General features: G+C 32.4%; 2 protein-coding genes and 1 long non-coding RNA gene across 5 annotated transcripts; all 3 read right to left on the reverse strand.

Moving 5' to 3' along the window:
- Positions 1-2,576: 2,576 nt before the first annotated feature.
- Positions 2,577-5,098, reverse strand: LOC132606545 (uncharacterized). 3 transcript variants are annotated; one of them, XR_009569974.1, is made up of 3 exons: positions 4,085-4,890; positions 3,874-3,917; positions 2,577-3,504 (listed from the first exon to the last, which is right to left on the reverse strand). It is a non-coding gene; the product is annotated as an uncharacterized LOC132606545 (long non-coding RNA). The 3 variants fall into 3 exon arrangements; XR_009569972.1 differs by having other exon boundaries at positions 2,577-3,917; positions 4,085-5,098; XR_009569973.1 differs by having other exon boundaries at positions 2,577-3,934; positions 4,085-5,098.
- Positions 5,099-5,764: 666 nt separating this feature from the next.
- LOC132606544 (ethylene-responsive transcription factor ERF109-like) lies at positions 5,765-6,816 on the reverse strand. The gene has a single exon (XM_060320110.1). It carries the CDS (start codon positions 6,756-6,758, stop codon positions 5,988-5,990), a length of 771 nt encoding a protein of 256 aa, XP_060176093.1. The 5' UTR covers positions 6,759-6,816; the 3' UTR covers positions 5,765-5,987.
- A 13,210-nt stretch (positions 6,817-20,026) lies between these two features.
- Positions 20,027-21,188, reverse strand: LOC132605229 (ethylene-responsive transcription factor ERF109-like). Its single transcript, XM_060318445.1, has one exon. It carries the CDS (start codon positions 21,084-21,086, stop codon positions 20,313-20,315), a length of 774 nt encoding a protein of 257 aa, XP_060174428.1. The 5' UTR covers positions 21,087-21,188; the 3' UTR covers positions 20,027-20,312.
- Between the last annotated feature and the right edge of the window lie 1,294 nt (positions 21,189-22,482).

Below are 22,482 nucleotides of genomic sequence, written 5' to 3' on the forward strand. Positions count from 1 at the left end.
TTCTTCCTTTTGATCCGATTGTTTGGGCTGAGGTGTCGCTTCCTCGACCGAGAACATCTCCCTTGCAGCGGGTTGTTCACCTCGGATGGTTTTTATCCCCTCCGGAGTCGGGAATTTTAGCAGCTGATGCAATGTCGACGGCACGGCCCTCATGCTATGTATCCAGGGTCTACCCAGTAGTGCATTATACTTCATATCTGCTTCGATTACATAGAACACCGTTTGCTGGATAGTGCCATCGATGTTTACCGGCAATGAGATCTCCCCCTTTGTGATTTCGCTCGCCATGTTGAACTCGCTGAGTACCCGGGCTACCGGTACAATCTGATCGAGTAGCCTTAGCTGTTTGACCACTCTCCACCGGATGATGTTGGCCAAGCTACCTGGGTCAATCAAAATACGCTTAATTTGAGTTTTAAAAATAAGAATAGAGATTACCAATGCATCATTGTGCAGTTGAATGATGCCTTCTGCGTCCTCGTTGTCGAAAGAGATGGAACCCTCGGGTATATAATCCCGGCCGGGCTTTTCACGCACAACAGAAACCTTGGTTCGTTTCATCACCGGCCCTCGTGGGGTATCGGTGCCCCCGATTATCATGTTGATTATATGCTGGTGTTCTACTGGCTCCACCCTTTTATAAGTCTCCCTTTCCTTGTAGTGACCTTTGACTCGTTCACTCAGCAATTCTCGGAGATGGCCATTCTTCAGTAACTGGGCTACCTCCTCTCTTAGCTGGCGACAATCCTCAGTTTTGTGTCCATGGGTTCCATGATATTCACACATCATGTTCGGGTCCCGTTGGCCCGGATCCGACCTTAGAGGTCTCGGCCATCTTACATCCGGGATACGGCCAATAGCCGAGACGAGGTCCGAGGTGTTGACGTTGAAGTTGTACTCCGATATCCTCGGCAAGTCTTTGTTGCCGGCAGAGCTTCCGGCATCGCTCCTGAATGAGAGACCTCGACTGTTCGACGGGCGCTCGACCCGTTTATCACCCCGACCGGAGAAATGGCTCGGGCCAACCCTGGATTTCTCGGACCTGAAGCTTGGTTTTTCCAAATGAGAATATGGCTGGTACCTTTCCCACGATGATCTGGCCTCCGGTTCATAATTTTTCCTTGGTTTTTCCAAACATTTGTTTATATTTACTGGCCCCGGGGGAAGCTCGAGTTGGTCATCCTCCACCCGAATCTTTGACTCGTATCAGTTATGGACCTCTGCCCATGTCACAGCCTCGTATTCCAGCAAGCTTTCCTTTAATTTGAACGAAGCCGTCGAGCTCCGAGGATTGAGCCCCTTTGTGAAAGCTTGTGCAGCCCATTCCTCCGGAACCGGGGGGAGCTCCATTCGTTCCCTTTGGAATCGGTTGACAAATTCATGCAGTAACTCATCGTCTCTTTGGGCTATACGGAAAATATCCGCCTTCCGAGCCTGCACCTTTTTGGCTCCGACGTGTGCTTTTACGAACGCATCGGCGAGTATTTCAAAAGAAGTGATTGAATGCTCGGGTAGATGGTCGTACCAAGTCAATGCTCCTTTTGACAGAGTTTCCCTGAACTTTTCAGCAACACGGATTAGATTTCATCTTCTTCCATATCATTGCCTTTTATAGCGCAGGTGTATGAGGTCACGTGTTCGTGAGGGTCCGTTGTGCCGTCATATTTCTGGATATCCGGCATTTTGAACCTCTTCGGGATCAATTTCGGAGCCGCACTCGGAGGAAAAGGCCTTTGGATGTACCTCTTCGAATCCGGCCCTTTCAAAATAGGCGGAGCCCCCGGGATTTGATCCACCCGAGAGTTGTATGTTTCCACCCTCTTTTCGGTCGAGTCTACCCGCTTCGCCAATGTTTCGAGCATCCTCAGAACCTCGGTGGATGAACCAGCTCCGGACCCGTTGCTTTCAACCATCCGTGCCTGATCTCTTCTGGGTTCAGCAACACCCTTCGCCTTCTCCGGGGTCGTTTTATCTCTTCTGTTTTGCAGCTGGGCTGTTGCGATTCCTTGTTCAGCAATCGCTGCTCTCTGTTCCTGCAACATTTCAAAAATTAAACGTAAGTCAATATTATCATTCAGGCTATCCGGTTCTTTCCGGCCCTCTGTCCGGGACAAAGTAATTGAATTGTGAGTATTTAAAGGATCAGTGGCCGGCTGGGCGGCATTCTCCTGGTTCACGGTGTTTTGCCGGTTGAGGCCCTCCCTCGAATTAACGGGGTTCGGGTCAGCAGGGTTTGGTAATCCTCGTGGCCCGCTGTCTTCATTTTCAGCCACAATCTCGTTGTTGTTGACGTGACCAGATTGTCCAGTGTTAGCCATTTGGTCCGTTTTTACAGAGACGAACAAAAGATATTTTTGATTCTGACGGGTAAGATAGAGATCTAGATCAAAGACCACTATTATCCTAGCCCCACGGTGGGCACCAAACTGTTTACCCCAAATTTGGATAATTAATTAAATTTATGAGTGAGGTATAGGATATGTGGTTGAACTTTAATCTATTCTTGATTGAGAGAAAATGGAATAGAATCAACTATGAATAATCTAAATAGTAATTGATGTTCTACACTGAACGTATATGCCAATATATTGAATATTGTTTGATTGAACAAATCTAAAGATGAATACAATAATACAGACCAAAATCAGATGTTGAGAGAGAGATTTATATATTATTGCTATTACAAATGTTCTGGAAATGAAAAAGCTAACTCCTAAAAGTAGGGTAATGACCCCTATTTATAGTTTTGCCTCATGGGCTTCATACAACATAAGGCCCTAAAGAATAAAGAAAAACCCTAAAATGGATAAGATTGGTCGTACGGTCTGACACCTGTACGATTGACGGTACAAGGTGGCAGAACGGTCTTGACGCGTGGCATTTGTGTAACAGATCATCCGGACCAACGGCCATGATCAACCGGACCAACAGCCACGATCAACCGGGCCAACAACCACGATCAACCGGGCCAACAGCCACGATCAGCTCGGCTATGGAGAAACCGGACCAAACGATGTCCTTCACTTTCTTCGGATCAAGCTCTCCTCCGGTCCCAAAAGAATCTTCATGCTCGTACTTGTTTCTTTCTTCCCTCGATCACCAGTCTCACCGGTCTAGCATTTATCCAATTTTTACCGTATACAGTTATAGTTTAGATGCATCTCATATTTTCATTTTAGTGGCATTAAAATACTTATAGGTTTTTTCACACACTCGTTATCTACATAAATTCACAAAAGAAAGGGGGAAATAGTGGCAGAACTGGGAAGTTATAAATTCACAAAATAATGGGCAGAACTGGGAAGTTATAAATTCAAAAAATAAGGTAATTGATGATGATGCTTTGGCTGGAACACATCTTCACGCTACAATAGCAGCATGAACTTTCATTTGCTTAACACATTGATTGAGGAAATTCCCTTAATAGGAGACTGTGTTGCACCAAGAATCGTGACATTAAAATATCGCATGTTTTCTTTTGATGGAGAAGCGCTTATCCTGGTGCTGCAGTCAAAGTTAAACCACACAAAAAACTTTTAAACCTCTGTTAGCAATATAGGTTGCAACCAAATCAAAAACACAATCGAATGAAGAAATTCACGAAAAGCTTCAAGGGGCAGAACACTTGCTCATACCAAAATCAACAAATTAAATCATGTCAACCATGCTTGCCGAAATTCAAGGGAAAAAAGCACAAAAACGCATCTTTGGTGAAAGGTAAAGAGAAATAGGTTCATGTAGTTAATGAAGATAACTTCAATGCTTCAATTTGAATTGCATAAATTGGCTTTTTCTTCACCTATATTTGGGGCCATTTCATTCCAATACTCAATAATTTCTCTTCTAGTATTAAAGAAGAAAACTAATACGTACATGATTTCCGCATAGATGTATTTATCAGGTTCGCTGAGAAAATGCTGAAACACAAAATCACCTAAATCGAGTCAGAACATCAAACCGTAAATAAAAAATCCCAGCTTAAGGAGTGATCAAACACAGATGGGTTTAAATCGAAATTTCTACATGAAAAAAAACGTTGGATCACAGAATATGATGAACCAAAACCTCAAACAGGAAAATTTACCTTAAATAATTCTTCGAGGAAGATTGTTGTTGGCCATTGAATTGAATCGATGGGTTTTTTTAGCACAAAAGAAAAGAAGATGAGGGATACAATATCAACTCCTAAAACAACTTGGGCTTCAAAATTGGAGGAATATTTGAGAAAATGACTAACCAATTCAAAAGCAGGGATTGATTTAGAGATCTAAATCAAAGAAGAAAAAAAGACTCCTTATCTTTTTTTCGCCTTTTCTTACGGCAATCCCTTTTTGACTCATATCTTCACAAAAAAGATCCAAACTTCATGAACCCAGCAGATGAACAAATACAAACTTAGTCAAACCCAGGAAGAAGCAAAGCTGAAGGAGAAATAGAAAACTGAAGCAGAAACACGTGTATTAACAGGAAAATAGGGCATAGAAAGATGAAAGGACTAAAATACCCTCTGCTATTGAATCAGCAATGTCGATCCTAGTGGCACAATTACTCTTCTTCACGGCGGCAGCAGATGTACCCCGAAGCGGCTTGATGCAGCATCCATTAAAAATTTGATAATTCCCTTGGGTAGAAAAACCACAGGGACGCCATGGGAGTTGAAAAGGTCATATATGGAAGAGTGTGAGAAAGAAGAGAATTTGATGTTTACAGAAATGGAGAAACGTGAAGCTGATGATGGATTTAGTTTATCAAGAGCATTGTGAACAGTGCGAAGGTTGTGAGATGCATTGTGTCATATCTGTGTTCGGGGTTTTGATACAGAGACGGGTGCAAGAGTGATTGCCACGTAGAGCAGAGTGCAAGAATAAATGCCACATATGGAGAAGAGATACCGGGTAATAAATTAAACGAAAAGGCTCAAATATATGCATTCAACTATTAGAAATATCTTATTTATCTCATTAGTCAATAGTTTGACTTATTTATGCTATCGAACTATCAGAAATGGCTTATCTATACCATTTTTCATTAACGCAGGTTTTACAATAGCAGATATAACACTTAGCCTCCAATTAAAGGTCCATATCGTTTAATTAAACTAGCACAAATTTGTGAGATGTGTGTTAGTTTAATTTAGGATTTAATTTGTGTTGGTTTAATTAAACCACGTGGACCTCTAATTGGTGATCAAGTGTCATATCTGGTATTATAAAACAGGTCATTTCTGATAATTCGATGACATAAATGAACCAAGTTATTGACTAGTGGCATAAATAAGTCATTTCTGATAATTCGATGACATATTTGAGTCTTTTTCGTAAATTAAATGACTGCATTACCCTCAATTAGATTTTAATACCTTTCAAGAAGCAGGCATGTCGATCCCATTGGCATACCCGCTCTTCTTAGTACTAATACAAATACCCCGATAGCAACATGCTTATTAGTTTAAAAAGGTGGAGCATAAGCCTTGTCAAGAAACTACAACAAAAATCTTTTATGTTTTCTTTGTCACGTGAATATGTACACCCCACAAAACTTAAAGACAAAGTGGTGTAGCTCGTAGGCATATAGGCGGCGTATCAGTCTCAGGAACCACATATGATATTTCCCGTACAAAATTCATAATCATTGGCATACTATAACTAAGTACTTAACGGGTCAGTGTAGTTCGAAATCTGAGATATTATAATCTGGATAATTAATTTCACCTTTTATATGAAATAATTAATACTGTAAAATTTAGGTATAAAAACGACATTAATTTTTGTTAATGAATATGTTTAATTTAAAAATTTATATTGGGTTAACCTACCTACCCTTAAACCAAACTGCCCCTTACAGTATGATACAATCTAATAAAGAATAAAAATGAAGTACATCTTCAGAATTCAGATGCCCAAATTTATAAAACTAAATGGGCACCTGCAAAACACCCTAGTCCACTATAAATTTCTTTTGCTTTCCTTATTGTTAATTGAAAGTGATCAGAAGCCATGAGCAATATATCCATTAGCAGAATAAGAAGATCCGCCGTTGAAATTCATCGTCCTCAAGCAATCTTGAATTTCATTGTCCGACATCATTAATTGATGCCAGAATTCCTCTTCTGTGTTAATTCCCTGCATAGGCTCTTGTTGTTGCTGTTGTTGTTGTTGCTGAGGCGAAGAAGGTGAAGTTGTCGTAATATTATTCTGCTCATGTTGAATTGGTGTATAATCTGCAAATGAGAAATTAAGCTTAGCTCTAGGGCCTCTAAACTCAATTGCTGCTCTATCATAAGCTCTGGCTGCATCCTCTGCCGTAGTAAAAGTTCCAAGCCATACTCTGGCAGCCCTTCTTGGGTCTCTTATTTCCGCAGCCCATTTTCCCCAAGGTCTCTGTCTCACACCTCTGTAATTCTTCTTCTTCTTCTTCTTCGCGACAACCTTCGTCTTGTTCTTGTTATTATCACCCACTGGGGTTCCAAAATAATTGCAGCCTAAACAACCACTTATTCTGCAGAATTGACAAGGCTCTGGTTCTGCGGGAACCCGAAACAAAGGCGGGTCAATAAAACTAGACATACTCGTAGAAGGTGATGAAAATGTAGCACTGGCACTGGCACTGGTACTGGCATCCATGAAAGCAGAATTGTGAGTATTACCCGTTATAACATTCTTTAAAGCATCAACCATGATTGAAAACTCTTGTTCGTCACTGAATTTGGGTTGTGAGAGATGGTTGATTGAAGTTGTTCTCTTGGTTGATCTCTGCATTCTTGAAATTCGAAAAGGTGGAAACTTTGGTCTTTGGGGTTCTGATAGTTTTCTGGTGTTCCAAGTTCTTTGCTTTATATATATACAAGGGGAAGAGTGAAGACCAACGTGGACATACAAGTTACACCATAATACACATTTTGTACACGGGTTTGATTTTAGCTTAGCTGGCATCTGACTGGTTTTGTGGGCGCGTGGGAATTTGGATGATGAAAATGTGGGTCAGGCTTCCAGTAATACTTGATGACATGGCCATGGAGGGAGTGTTCACACGGTGAATGTCACTTTCGTGGATGGACGAGCTGGATGCCTTTTTTTTACTTCATCAAATTATTTATCTAGATTATTAAAGATAATTATCTCAAATAATTTATCGATTTAAAAATTTAAAGCACAATTAATTATTATCTTCACATTTAATTACGGGCCTATTTGGAAAGCCACTCAGGTAATTGGAATTGAGTGTAATTAGGTGTAATTATACAATTTTGCCTGTTTATTTGACTAGATAATTACACAGTTAAGTGGGAATTGAGTGTAATTGAGAGAGTGTAATTATACTCTCCAATTCTCAAGGGGGGCTGAGAATTGGGTGTAATTACACTCTCCAATTCTCAAGGGGGGCTGAGAATTGGGTGTAATTACACTCTCCAATTCTCAAGGGGGGCTGAGAATTGGGTGTAATTACACCCTGTAATTACAGGGTACTTTTTAGTTTATTTCTTTTTAATTATATTTTAATTTATTTTCTATTTCTATTATTTAATTTAATTTTAATTTATTTTATTTTCTAATTTATTTTTTATTTCTATTATTTAATTTCTTTTATTTTTACTTTTTAATCATTTGTATTTCTTAAAATATATTTTTCTTTTTATAGAATTTATATTTCATTTCCTTTCTTCTCATTCTCAACCTTTACTTCTTGTGGTTCCATGTAATTGCTTGTATTTTTTTAGTTTTTTATTTTATTCATTTAGCATAACCGTGTTGATATTCTAATTTTTGAAAGTACATCTCTTAATATTAGAATAGCAAACTTGGCATATAAAAGGTACGCTATTAAAGTAGAATTTCGTTGTGAATGAGGTTATTGACTTATATTTTCCCTTTCTTTTGAATTATAGGAGTATTTACTTATGTTACGTTGAAATTTACTTATGTAACGTTAGAATTTGACATAAGAGTATTACGTTAAAAATATTCTTTCGGATTTTAAATTTAGGTTATATTTTTTATTTTAAAAATATTTGCTTTAGTATTATTGATTTGTTATTTCACATTGCATGTTATTTATTTTTCACTTACAGTTGATAGAATTATTGTCAAATATTTGAATAGTGTTATGGCATTATATTTATAAATATTCTTTTTTTGTCAAACATCCAATCCCATGATGTTCTCACAAAAAAAAAGGTATGCTTTTAATTTTTATAATCAATTAAAATTAAAATATTATTAATTTGAAATTATACATCAATATTTTTTACAATAATAGTTACAAATATATGATTATTAATTAACACATTTTCAAGAAACAATGTATTATTAAATAACTAATTTAATATCATTTATAAAGGCACATATTTTTTAAATATTAATTTTATTTTTTTATAATTAAATTTTAGTTTTAAATTAAACTAACTGTGTAATTACACTTGTGCAACCAAACAGCACGCTTGTACTTACAGTGTAATTACATTATGACAAACAAACAGGTCGTTGTAATTAAATATTGTATAATTACTAGGCTGTGTAATTACTAGGGTAATAATTACACCAATTCCAATTACCAAGTGGCTTTCCAAACATGCTCTTACTCTTTGTGGTATTTTGTCATTGATAGAAATGCATAAATATAATAAATATTTAATGAAAAAAAATTATAATTGAGACATAAATACGGTAAAGTTCGTCAAATGTCTCACCTTATTAGTACTATTTCTTAAGCGCGTATAAAATAAAAATCCGACCGATAATTTGAGGCTGAGGGAGTATATAGAAGATTACGTAATCTCTTACACAAAGCAGAGGGAACTTTTGGAATTTCAAGGAGACGAGTGGGGACAGTTTCAGTCAAATATTTCATTTTGTCACCTTGAAACAAAGTGGTCCAGAAGTACCCAACATCTACCCCTTTGTATCCCCTTTAGTTCTCCCGTACTCCTTTGCCCAATTTTATATAAGGAGTAGCATGAAAGAACAAAAAGGTTTTAAGTGTTGGTTTCCTTATATATATCTTATCTCTGTCTTTTTATACATTGTATTGAGGAATTTTGTTTGAGTTTTATCTGAGAGCTGGAGAAATATAGTAGTTTGGATCCATTACTCCTCTAGCATAGTCTAGTGCTTCAGTGAAATCATTAAATCCTTTAAAAAGAGGTTTTCTTATGTCTTTAATAGAGTCTACAACTTCTATCCAAGTTTGAAAAATACCATTAGTTTTACCGTGAACTACAACATAAAATTTTTCTCTTCCTAAGGCTCCTGGTAGTTTATTAAATACCAAGAGTCTTAGGAAGAGAAATAGAAGATAGATGGAATAAGAGAGACGGAGTAGTGCAAAATCCTAATCTAAAATGATCTATAGGACATAGAATACAACATATAATGGATATACTACAAGAGAAATGCACCCATATACAAATATAAAAACAGTTAAAACAAAATGGCGCTACTATTTTTATCATTTATCTTTAAAACCGAAATTTATATTTTTTATGAGTTTTTTTTTTATATATTTAGAAAAAAATTTATGTGTTTTAAAAATTTCTTAATGTGAAACCAACTACTTATGCTTAGTTGTTCTAATTTTATTACCGCATTTCTCTGTAGTACCAATAATTCACTATTTGGGTCTTCCCTTGTAAATAAAGTATGTATTTTATTAGTAAAGTTATATGGATTTGCCCCCATAGATACTAAGTGTTGAAATTCCATTGAAATTTTTTTCTTATAAGCTTCCCATAGAGCTTTGGCTGATTCTCCTAAAAAAGTTTATATATATATTTACTACTACTTAGAAGAGGGAGTTTGGTCGTCCCTCTTCGTCGTAGTTGATGGGCCCCATAAAAAAAAATTGGGCCCTATATTAAACAGGCCATAAAAAAAAATGTAAAAAAAAAAAATTGTGGATCCCATATATATTAAACAACAACTAATATTTTAAAAAAAAAATGGGCCCCATATTAAACACCATGCGTATTCGTAGCAAACACTAATATAATAAATTTTTAATTACGGAGCATAAACTAAAAAATTGTGGATCCCATATATATTAAACAACAACTAATATTTAAAAAAAAAAAAAAAGTGGGCCCCATATTAAACACCATGCGTATTCGTAGCAAACACTAATATAATAAAGTTTTAAATACGGAGCATAAACTAAAAAATTGTGGATCCCATATATATTAAACAACAACTAATATTTAAAAAAAAAAAAGTGGGCCCATATTAAACACCATGAGTATTCGTAGCAAACACTAATATAATAAAGTTTTAAATACGGAGCATAAACTACAATGTTATATTAGTCGTATTTTGAACATAGTATGGGCCTGTTTTTTTTTTATGTGTTGTTTAAAAAGGGTGCAGACTTTGTATTCTTAGCAAACACTAATATAATAAAGTTTTAGATACGGAGCACAAATTACAATGTTATATCAATCGTGTTTTGAACATAGTACATATAAATACGAACATAGTATCCCATATTGACAAAATCAAGCAACATATAAAAAAAAAAAAAAAGGTGCAGACTTTGTATTCTTAGCAAACACTAATATAATAAAGTTTTAGATACGGAGCACAAATTACAATGTTATATCAATCGTGTTTTGAACATAGTACATATAAAAAAAAAAAAAAATTGGGCCCCATATTAAACAGGCTCAAAAAAAATTATAAAAAAAGAAATTGTGGGCCCCATATATATTAAACAACTAATATTAAAAACAATGTAGGCCCCATATTAAACACCATCCATTATTAAAAAAAAAAGGTGGAACCCACCACATCCAAACTCACGGGGAAAAAAAAAAAGTGAACCCCATATTAACAAAATCAAGTAATATTAAAAAAAAAAAGTGAATCCCATATTAAAAAATAAACAATGTTAAAAAAAATTGTGAGCTCCATATTAAATACCGTGTGTATTCGTAGCAAACACTAATATAATAAAGTTTTAAATACGGAGCACAAACTACAATGTTATATTAATCGTGTTTTGAACATAGTATCCCATGTTGACAAAATCAAGTAATATATAAAAAAAAATAAAAAAATGAATCCCATATTACAAAAATAAACAATGTCAAATAAAAAGTGCAGACTTTGTATTCTTAACAAACACTAATATAATAAAGTTTTAGATACGGAGCACAAATTACAATGTTATATCAATCGTGTTTTGAACATAGTATATATAAAAAAAATAAAAACAAATGGGCCCCATATTAAACAGGCCCATTAAAAAAAATTGTAAAAAAAAAAATTCGGCCCTATATATATTAAACAACAACTAATATTAAAAAAAAATGTGGGCCTCATATTAAACACCATCCAGTATTAAAAAAAAATGGAACCCACCACATCCAAACTCACCGGAAAAAAAAGTGAACCTCATATTAACAAAATCAAGCAATATTAAAAAAAATAAAAAATCGTGGGCCCCATATTAAACACCGTGCGTATTCATAGCAAACACTAATATAATAAAGTTTTAAATACAAAGCACAAATTACAATGTTATATTAATCGTGTTTTGAACATAGTATCCCATATTGACAAAATCAAGCAATATATATAAAAAAATGAATCCCACATTGTGGGCCCCATATTAAACACCATCCAGTATTAAAAAAAAAAAGTGGAACCCACCACATCCAAACTCACTGGAAAAAAAAAGTGAACCCCATATTAACAAAATCAAGCAATATTGGAAAAAAAGTGAATCCCATATTTAAAAAACAAACAATGTTAAAAAAAATATGGGCCCCGTATTAAACATCATGCGTATTCGTAGCAATCACTAATATAATAAAGTTTTAAATACGGAGCACAAACTACAATGTTATATTAATCGTGTTTTGAACATAGTATCCCATATTGACAAAATCAAGTTGTTATGTTCACTAAATATACTTAAAATATTTATATTTTAAAATTAGATAGAATTTAATACAAAAGACAACATGACAAGTAAAATGAGCTAAACCGAGAATATTTACTAAAAAATTAAAAAATAGTATTTCTTCGTTTAGATAGAAAATCAATTTCTACAACAAGTCTTCTCTTTTAAAAAATATTAATAAATTTGCCGATTTTGTATTCGTAGCAAACATTAATATAATAAAATTTTAGATACGGAGCACAAACTACAATGTTATATTAATCATATTTTAAACATAACATATACTCTATATATATAAATATATATAATCACTATTCAAAGACAACTACATACACATAGATGCACTATAATCTAAAGTGTTGGGCCCGTGCACAGCACGGGCATAAGCCGTCTAGTTTGTACTATATAGAAGAGTGAGTTCCAAACTCACTTTTCGTCGTCCGTTTCCACAATTTAATAAAAAAAATTGTGGGCCCCATAATTTTAATATATATATATATACTACTCTTCTATATAGTACTAATATATATATCCATTCCAATTTTAAAAAAAAATTGTGGGCCCCCTAATTCTAATATATATATATATAAAATAAAATTTTAGATACGGAGCACAAACTACAATATTATATTAATCGTTTTTTGAACATAATATATGTATATATATTATATGCATAAAAATAGTACAAACTAATAATGTCAAAAAAAAAAAAAAAAAACTGCACCCCATAAAGGGTGGACCTCATACTAAACAACATCAAGCAATATTAAAAAAAAAACAAAAACAAATGTGAAACCCATCATCTCCAAACTGCACCCCATAAAGGGTGGACCTCATACTAAACAACATCAAGCAATATTAAAAAAAAACAAAAAAAAATGTGAAACCCATCATCTCCAAACTGCACCCCATAAAGGGTGGACCTCATACTAAACAACATCAAGCAATATTAAAAAAAAGAAAAAAAAAAAAGTGAAACCCATCATCTCCAAACTCACTGTAGAAAAAAAGTGCTCATACTAAACAACAATATTAAAAAACAAAAGACAAAAAAAAGTGGAACCCACCATCTCCAAACTCACTGTAAAAAAAAGTGAACCCCATATTAAAAAAAAAATTACTGTAAAAAAAAAGTGCAGACTTTGTATTCGTAGTAAACACTAATATAATAAAGTTTCTAATATAATAAAGTTTTAAATACGGAGCACAAACTACAATGTTATACTAATCGTGTTTTGAACATAGTATCCCATATTGACAAAATCAAGCGATATATAAAAAAAAAAAAATTAGCCCAACCAGCGCTTCTTAATAGTAGAAATATAATAAAGTTTTAAATACGGAGCACAACTATAATGTTATATTAATCGTGTTTTGAACATAGTATCCCATATTGACAACATCAAGTAATATATATATATATATATATATATATATATATATATATATATATAAAAAGGTGAATCCCATATTAAAAAAACAAACAATGTCAAAAACAATTGCAAAAAAATTGTGGGTCCCATAATTCTAATATGAATATATATATATATATATATATAAAATAAAGTTTTATATACGGAACACAAACTACAATGCTATATTAATCGTGTTTTGAACATAGTATATGTATATAGATTATATGCATAAAAATAGTACAAACTAATAATGTCAAAAAACAACTGCACCCCATAAAGGGTGGATCTCATACTAAACAACATCAAGCAATATTAAAAAAAAGTGGAACCCACCATCTCCAAACTCACTGTAAAAAAAAAAAAGGTGGACCTCATATTAATAAAATCAAGCAATATAAAAAAAAGTGAACCTCATATTAAAAAAAAAACTAATGTAAAAAAAAAAAAGTGCAGACTTTGTATTCGTAGTAAACACTAATATACTAAAGTTTTAAATACGGAGTACAAACTATAAGGTAATATTAATCGTGTTTTGAACATAGTATATATATATATATATATATATATATATATATATATATATATATATATATGCATAAAAATAGTACAAATTAATAATGTTAAAAAAAAAAGTGCGCTTCATATTAAAAAATCAAACAATATTCATGTAATTTTCAAAGTATCTCATTAAGTCAATAATGATTTATTCATTGCCACGTGCGTATCAATCCATTAGTTGGAGCAAATGAAATTACTTTCCTTCAAAAAGTTAAATCGTCAAATATTTATATTTTAAAATAAGATAGAACTTAATTACTTTTTTATTTTTATTCTTAGTCTAATAAATGTGAAAAGAGATTAATGTCATAAAAAAATATATAAAATGGAGATCAAATAATGAATAAGGTAAATTAGTCAAATTATAATTCTAATCGACGTTTTCTTAAAAAAACCATCCAAAAGACAACATGACAAGTAAAATGAGCTAAACCGAGAATATTTACCAAAAATAAAAAAATAGTATTTCTTCGTTTAAATAGAAAATCAATTTCTACTTTGTTTCGTTTTAAACATGTAAAATTAATTTAATAATTGGAATTAGACTAATCCAAATCAAAATTTGATAAAACATAATAAGTATTTTACATTTTTAAATTAATCAAATTAAAATTGAAAGTATTAACTGATGCTTAAATATTGTTATTGTTTTATGTCAAAGAGAAAAAAATAGTTTCCTTTTAAACAAGTCTTCTCCTTTAAAAAATATTAATAAATTTGCCGATTTTGTATTCGTAGCAAACATTAATATAATAAAATTTTAGATACGGAGCACAAACTACAATGTTATATTAATCGTGTTTTGAACATAATATATATATATATATATATATATATATATATATATATATATATATATAATCACTATTCAAATACAACTACATATACATAGATGCATTATAATCTAAAGTGTTGGGCCCGTGCACAGCACGAGCATAGTCCGTCTAGTTTACACAATATAGAAGAGCCGGTTGGGGCTCATTTTCGTCGTCCGTTCCACTTTAAATTGGGCCCCATCTCTTCTATATAGTGTAAAACTAATATTAAAAAAAAATTATGGGCCTCATAATTTTAATTCTCCTACACACAAAAAAATTGTGGGCCCCATATATATTAAACAACAACTAATATTAAAAAAATAGTACAAATTAATAATGTCAAAAAAAAGTGCACCCCATATTAAAAAATCAAACAATATTCATGTAATTTCCAAAGTATCTCATTAAGTCAATAATGATGGATTCATTCCCACGTGCGTATTCGTAGCAAACACTAATATAATAAAGTTTTAAATACGAAGAACAAACTACAATGTTATATTAATCGTGTTTTGAACAGAGTATCCCGTATTGACAAAATCAAGCAATATATATATATATAAAAGTGAATCCCGTATTAAAAAAACAAATAATGTCAAAAAAAAAAATGTGGGCCCCAACAACAACTAATATTAAAAACAAAATATTGAGCACCATATTAAACACCAACCAGTATTAAAAAAAAAAAAAAAAAAGTGGAACCCACCACATCCAAACTCACGGGAAAAAAAAACTGGATCCCATATTAACAAAATCAAGCAATATTAAAAAAAAAAAAAAAAGGTGAATCCCATATTAAAAAAAAACAATGTTAAAAATTGTGGGCCCCATATATATATAACAACAATTAATATTAAAAAACAATATATTGGGCACCATATTAAACACCAACCAATATTAAAAAAAAAAAAAAAAAGTGGAACCCACCACATCCAAACTCATGGGAAAAAAAAAGTGGAATAGAATTTAATTACTTTTTCATTTTTTCTTTACTCTAATAAATGTGAAAAGGGATTAATGTCATAAAAAAAATATTAAATGGAGATCAAATAATTAATAAGGTAAATTAGTGAAATTATAATTCTAATTGACGTTTCCTTAAAAAACCATGTAAAAAATAACATGACAAGTAAAATGAGTTAAACAAATATTTATTAAAAATTAAAAAATAGAAGTTCTTCATGGCCCCATATTAAACACCAACCAGTATTAAAAAATAATTGTGGGCCCCATATTAAACACCAACCAGTATTTTAAAAAAAAGGAGAAGAAAAAAAAAGTGAAACCCACCACGTCCAAACTTACGGGGAAAAAAAAAGTGAACCCCATATTAACAAAATCAAGCAATATTAAAAAAAAAAAAAAAGTGAATCCCATATTAAAAAACAAACAATGTTAAAAAAAAGGTGTTTAGAAAATCAAACAATTAAATCAATAATGATGGATTCATTGCCACATGCGTATCAACCCATTAGTGGGAGCAAATGAAATTATTGTACAATAACATACTTAAAATACTTATATATTAAAATAAGATAGAATTTAATTACTTTTTCATTTTTTCCTTACTCTAATAAATGTGAAAAGAAAAAGTAAGATAGAATTTAATTACTTTTTCATTTTTACCTTACTCTAATAAATGAGATTAATGTCATAAAAGAAAAAATAATATTAAATGGAGATCAAATAATTAATAAGGTAAATTAGTGAAATTATAATTCTAATTGACGTTTCCTTAAAAAACCATGTAAAAAATAACATGACAAGTAAAATGAGTTAAACAAAAAAATATTTACTAAAAATTAAAAATAGAAGTTTTTCATTTAAATAGAAAATCAAATTTCTACTTTGTTTCATTTTAAACATGTAAAATTAATATAATAATTTGAATTAAAATTATTCAAATCAAAATTTAATAAAAATAATTATATGTATTACTTTAGTATTACTACTATATAGAAGAGCCGGTTTATAGAGACAAGATCGTTGTCCGTGTTCGGTTCTACTTTTTTATTTAAGGGCAAAAAAATCCTTTGTGGTCCCACCCACTTTTTTATTTAAGGGCAAAAAAATGACGTTTTATACTTTATATTACCAACTCTTCTAAAAAGTAGATCGAAATACTTTATTATACTTCTATTTTTTTACAAGTAAAATGAGCTAAACCGAAAATATTTACCAAAATTTAAAAAATAGCATTTTTTCGTTTAAATAGAAAATCAATTTCTACTTTGTTTCGTTTTAAACATGTAAAATTAATTTAATAATTTGAATTAGAATTATCCAAATCAAAATTTGATAAAAAATAATAAGTATTTTACGCCTTTAAATTAATCGAATTAAAATTGAAAGTATCAACTGATGCTTAAATATTATTATTATTTTATCTCAAAGAGAGGAAAATAGTTTTCTTTTAAACAAGTCTTCTCTTTTAAAAAGTATTAATAAATTTTCATAGCAAACGCGAATATAATGAAGTTTTAGATACGGAGCACAAACTACAATGTTATATTAATCGTATTTTGAACATAGTATATATATATATATATATATATATATATTATCACTATCTAAACACAACTACATATACATATATACACTATAATCCGAAGTGTTAGGCCCGTGCGCAGCACGGGCATAAGCCATCTAGTTTATATAGAAACGAGGATATGGAATTTTTCGTCGTCCTCACAGGACTACTTTTGACCATTTAATTTTAAGTTCCTTTGCATCCCACATTAGAGAGTGACATGTGTTGTCTAATCTGTTGCCCCTCTTTCCACGTGGAGAAATCAACACGTGCTCTCATTTTTTTTAAGCTTTTCAACAGATATCACATGATTCTTTTATGAGCTTTTTTGGGTAGGTTAATTAAATTGAAATTGTATACTAATCTAATATCTTACTTAATAGCTTTTTGAAAATTATTACTACCTCTATTTTATTTTTTTATTTTACTTTCTTTTTTAGTTTGATAAGGAATGTATCTTTCTCATTTGAAAACTCTTTAATTTCAGTATTACATATGACATGTTTAAGATTGCAATTTTTTTTTTTTGATACATTATATAAATTTTTAGTTTAAGACCACAAGATAAAAAGAAACTTCTTAAATTTATCAAGTCAAAGTAAATATTATAGAATTGCATTCATATAGTTTGAAACTTATCAGCTTTTTAAGTTAAAAAAAAAAGTATGAAACTTGTTAGCTTTATCAAGTCACAGTAAATATTATAGAATTGCATTCATATAGTTTGAAACTTATCACCTTTTTAAGTTAAAAAAAAAGTATGAAACTTGTTAGCTTTTTATTTTTCTTGGACTTCCACGTATTGCACTATGATATAATAAATTATAAATGTACTCAAATTTTAAGCATGACTAATTTGTTGAATGCTTATATGATGAACTTGCTATTAATAATGACTTTAAAATAACTAATTAGATTAGTGAATTTAATTTTGTGTTGTTTATTACGTTCAGCTTAAAATCGTTCATTATATTTGTTTTTCTTTCTTGACACGGCTCTGGCTCTGCCGGAACTCGAAACAAGGGCGGCTTGATAAAACTAAACACACTCATAGAAGGTGATGAAATTGTGGCACTGGCACTGGCATCCGTGGAAGCAGAATTGTGAGTACTACCGTAATAACATTCTTTAAAGCATCAGCCATGATTGAAAACTCTTGTTCGTCACTGAATCTGGGCTTTGAGAGATGGTTGATTGAAGTTGTTCTCTTGGTTGACCTCTGCATTCTTGAAATTTGAAAAGGTGGAAACTTTGGTCTTTGGGATTCTGATAGTTTTCTGGCGTTCCAAGTTCTTTGCTTTATAAACAAGGGGAAGAGTGAAGACCAACGTGGACAAACAAGTTACACTATAATACACCTTTTGTACAAGGGTCTGATTTTAGCTTAGCTGACATGTTCTTAATTATTCCCTCCATTTACTTTTACTTTGTCCATTATTTTATAAATGATTTTCATTTTTACTTGTTCACTTTAATATATTAAATTTTTTTTTTTTTTTTTACCTTTAACATTAATTATTCATTTTAAATTATTTTTCAAATTCAATACAATTATATATTAATTAATACGAGTATTATGATAAAATATTAATGGAGGTCGGGTTCACACGGTGAATGTCACTTTGGTGGATGGACAGCTTTTGCCTTACCCAAGCAGAGGGTACACGAGGGGGGACAGTTTCCAGTCAAATATTTCATTTTTTGTCTCCTTCAAACAGAGTGGACCAAAGTACCACATCTACCTCGTTATATATATTTTATTCTTCCGTACTTGTCCTTTGCCCAATTTTATATATGGAGTACTATCAATGAACATAATGTTTAAAATTGTTAATATCATTATATATTTTTTTGACACGACAACAAAATTCGTAGCTGCTATTTTTCGAATATGCACAGGATAAATCTCTCTCTTGTGTAATAGTCTACAAATTACACAGAAGAGATAATTCGAATTAGGCAAGTTCTGTGTGATGAACTCGATCTAGAAGGCAAATCTCCTATTTTTATGAAAGAGTACATATTAATAATAGCGGAAAAAATTGTAGACAGGTATTGAAAGATAACTCCAAGTCGACTTCTTCTCTATTAGAAACGGGAGTTGTGTTCTTCACAAACTGAATGTCTTTCCTCCCTTGTATGTTTTGGTTGGAAGAATTAGATACAATTGTTCTTTATACTCTAGAAGAAAGAAAGCCCTGCTTGACAACGTGCTAGTTTTTTCATATGGGTCGATTTGAAATCCGTTGCTTGACCCCAATGACGGACTCACGTGCAAAAGCCCTTCGTCAAAAAGTCATATTGCATAAATAAAATAAAAAGAATTTTCTTTATACATATACAAAAAATTAATTCTCCTTAACCTAGGAGAAAATACTTGTTTAAATATCAAGTATGGCATTTTTGGATATTCTTCTCAGTAATCTCTGGTCACTGCTCGACCTTCAATCCATTTAAGCGCAAAAGAAAAGAATGTAACTTATTCGAGCTACAAGTTGGGTTAAAAAAAATTCTTTTATGGGTTAATTTGAGCTACTCAATTAATCAAATTTGACCCATAAGCCTTGTAAAGAAATTACAACAAAATTCCCTTTTGTTTTCTTTGTCACATGAATATGCACACCCCACAACTTAAAACATTAAGTGGTTAAGTACCTACTTCCTAGGTGTATAGGCGGCGTTTCAGCTTTTCAGGCCCACATGTAATATTTCCCGTACAAAAGTCAAAATCATTGATATTCCGTGACTAATTATAATCGAATAATCATTTCACCTTTTTTATGAAACAAACAGGTTATATCAAAATTTCGGTATAAAAATAATCATATTAAATTTCATTAATATCTCCAACCAAACACAAAATATGTTTAATCTCAAAAATTATATCGGGAAAATCTTCCTACCCTTAAACCAAACTGCCCCTTACAGTACGATACAATCTGAATAAAGAATGAAAAATGAAGTACACCTAAAACTGGAATATTCAGATGCCCCACATTGATAAAACTACACGGGGCATGCAAAACACCCTAATCCACTAAAAGTTTCTTTTTGTTCTGTTTCTCTTTTCCTTTTCAATTCTTGTTTAATTGAAAATGATCAGAAGCTATGAGCAATATAGCCATTAGAAGAATCAGAAAACCCGCCATTGAAATTCATCGTCCTCGAGCAATCTTGAACCTCATTGTCCGATAAAATTAATTGATCCCAGAATTCTTCTTCTTTAGAAGTACCAAGATCTGTGGTAATTCCCTGCATAGACTCTTGTTGTTGCTGATGCGAAGAAAATGAAGTTGTAGTAGTATTATTCTGATCATGTTGAATTTGCGTGTAATCTGCAAATGAGAAATTAAGCTTAGCTCTAGCACCTCTAAATTCAATAGCTGCTCTGTCATAAGCTCTGGCTGCATCCTCTGCTGTAGTAAAAGTCCCAAGCCATACTCTAACAGCCCTTCTTGGATCTCTAATCTCCGCAGCCCATTTTCCCCATGGTCTTTGTCTCACTCCTCTGTAATTCTTCTTCTTCTTCTTCGCAACAATCTTGGTCTTGTTCTTGTTCTTATCATCACTAGCCACTGGGGTTCCAAAATAGTTGCACCCTAAACACCCACTTATCCTGCAGAATTGACAAGGCTCCGGCTCTGCAGGAACGCGAAACAAGGGCGGCTCAATAAAACTAGACATACTCGTAGAAGGCGATGAAATGGTGGCACTGGCACTGGTAGCTGTCGTGGTCATAGCATTAGGAAATTCTTGAACTGCATCCACGAAAGCAGAACTGTGAGTACTACCTGTTATAACATTCTTTAAAGCAGCAACCATGATTGAAAACTCTTCTTCGTCACTGAGTTTGGGATGTGAAAGTTTGTTCATTGAAGTTGTTTCCTTTGTTTAACTCTCTTGGTTGACCTTTGCGCACTTGAAAATTTGAAAAATCTTAAAACTTTGGTCTTTGGGGTTCAGATTGTTTTCTAGTGTTCCACGTTCTTTGCTTTATATATAAAGGGAGGGAAGGGAAGGATAAAAATCAGTACACCTTTTGTACACGGGTTTGATTTTAGCTTAGCTGGCATATTAAAATCAAGCACTTCGGTTTTGTGGGCACGTGGGATTTTGGATTATGAAATTGACATGTGCTGGTTTCTAGTGGGGTTTGGAGATGACGTGGCGGATAAGGGGTCGGGTTTCGGGTTATGGAGCGTTTGCACGGTGGATACCACTTTCGTGGATGGAGAAGCTGGACAGCTGTTGCCTTTTGAGCAAAGGACGGTCATAGAAAATGACGTCATGCCTTACACAAAGGGGAAGGGTATTTTTGGAATTTTAGGGAGATATCAGACAAGACTGGGGACAATTTCTAGTCAAATAGTTCATCCTGTCGCTTTGAAACAAGGAGGACCGAACTATATACTACCTCGTTATCCACTTTGTTCTTTCTATGTCAAGTTAATGATATTATAATACTATTATGAATGAACACAATATTAGTTGAAGAAAAATATTAAATTAATTGTTGAAAACTTTGCACCAAACACAGAGACGGTCCGGTCATTCTTCTAATCTTAGGGCTTAAGCACAAATCTTTATTTAAACGTTTTATCCGAGGGATCTGACCTAAGATATAAGATTATTAAATTATTCAGTGACCGTCAACCAAAATATTAAAATATGTGGAGTTTATACGCAAGTGATTACATAATAAAAACAATCAACAAAGGAAAGAAAATATAAAAACACATGTTGCTCTTCTTATGTTTTTCAGCATGACCAACGCAGGGCGGAATGTATGCATTAAAAATGGAGTCAGTTGCATTTTGCCCCTTAATGTGTGCTCTCTTTTGTGATTTATATTTTATTCTATTTTTTTTTCTTTTATAACTTGCATCCTAACTTCTTCAATCTTTTATAAAACAATTAAACGACCTTTTTCTATAAATTTACCACGAGGGGAAAATAGGAATACAAAAAGAAGAAATAAAAAATGACAAAAAATTAAAAGAGAACTCAATCAAACAGATTTTTGTCTCGTTCCCTTCAAAGCACCAAACTAAAAGTGAGAGAAAGGACATTTTGTCCTTTTTGTGGCTCCTCCACAACTAGAGTTCTCCTCCCAAAACATGAAACTATAATAAATTTTGGTACCTTCTTAATATGCAGTGCTACATTTCACAGTCTGCACTATCTTGTTTTATTTTCTTACTCGACTTTACGATCATTTCTGAGACTAGTTACCACTTAGTCACTCATTCGTGAAATACATTTGACTTTT

This window comes from Lycium barbarum, chromosome 8 (genome assembly GCF_019175385.1).
Source record: "Lycium barbarum isolate Lr01 chromosome 8, ASM1917538v2, whole genome shotgun sequence".
In the NCBI taxonomy this organism is placed as follows: domain Eukaryota; kingdom Viridiplantae; phylum Streptophyta; class Magnoliopsida; order Solanales; family Solanaceae; genus Lycium; species Lycium barbarum.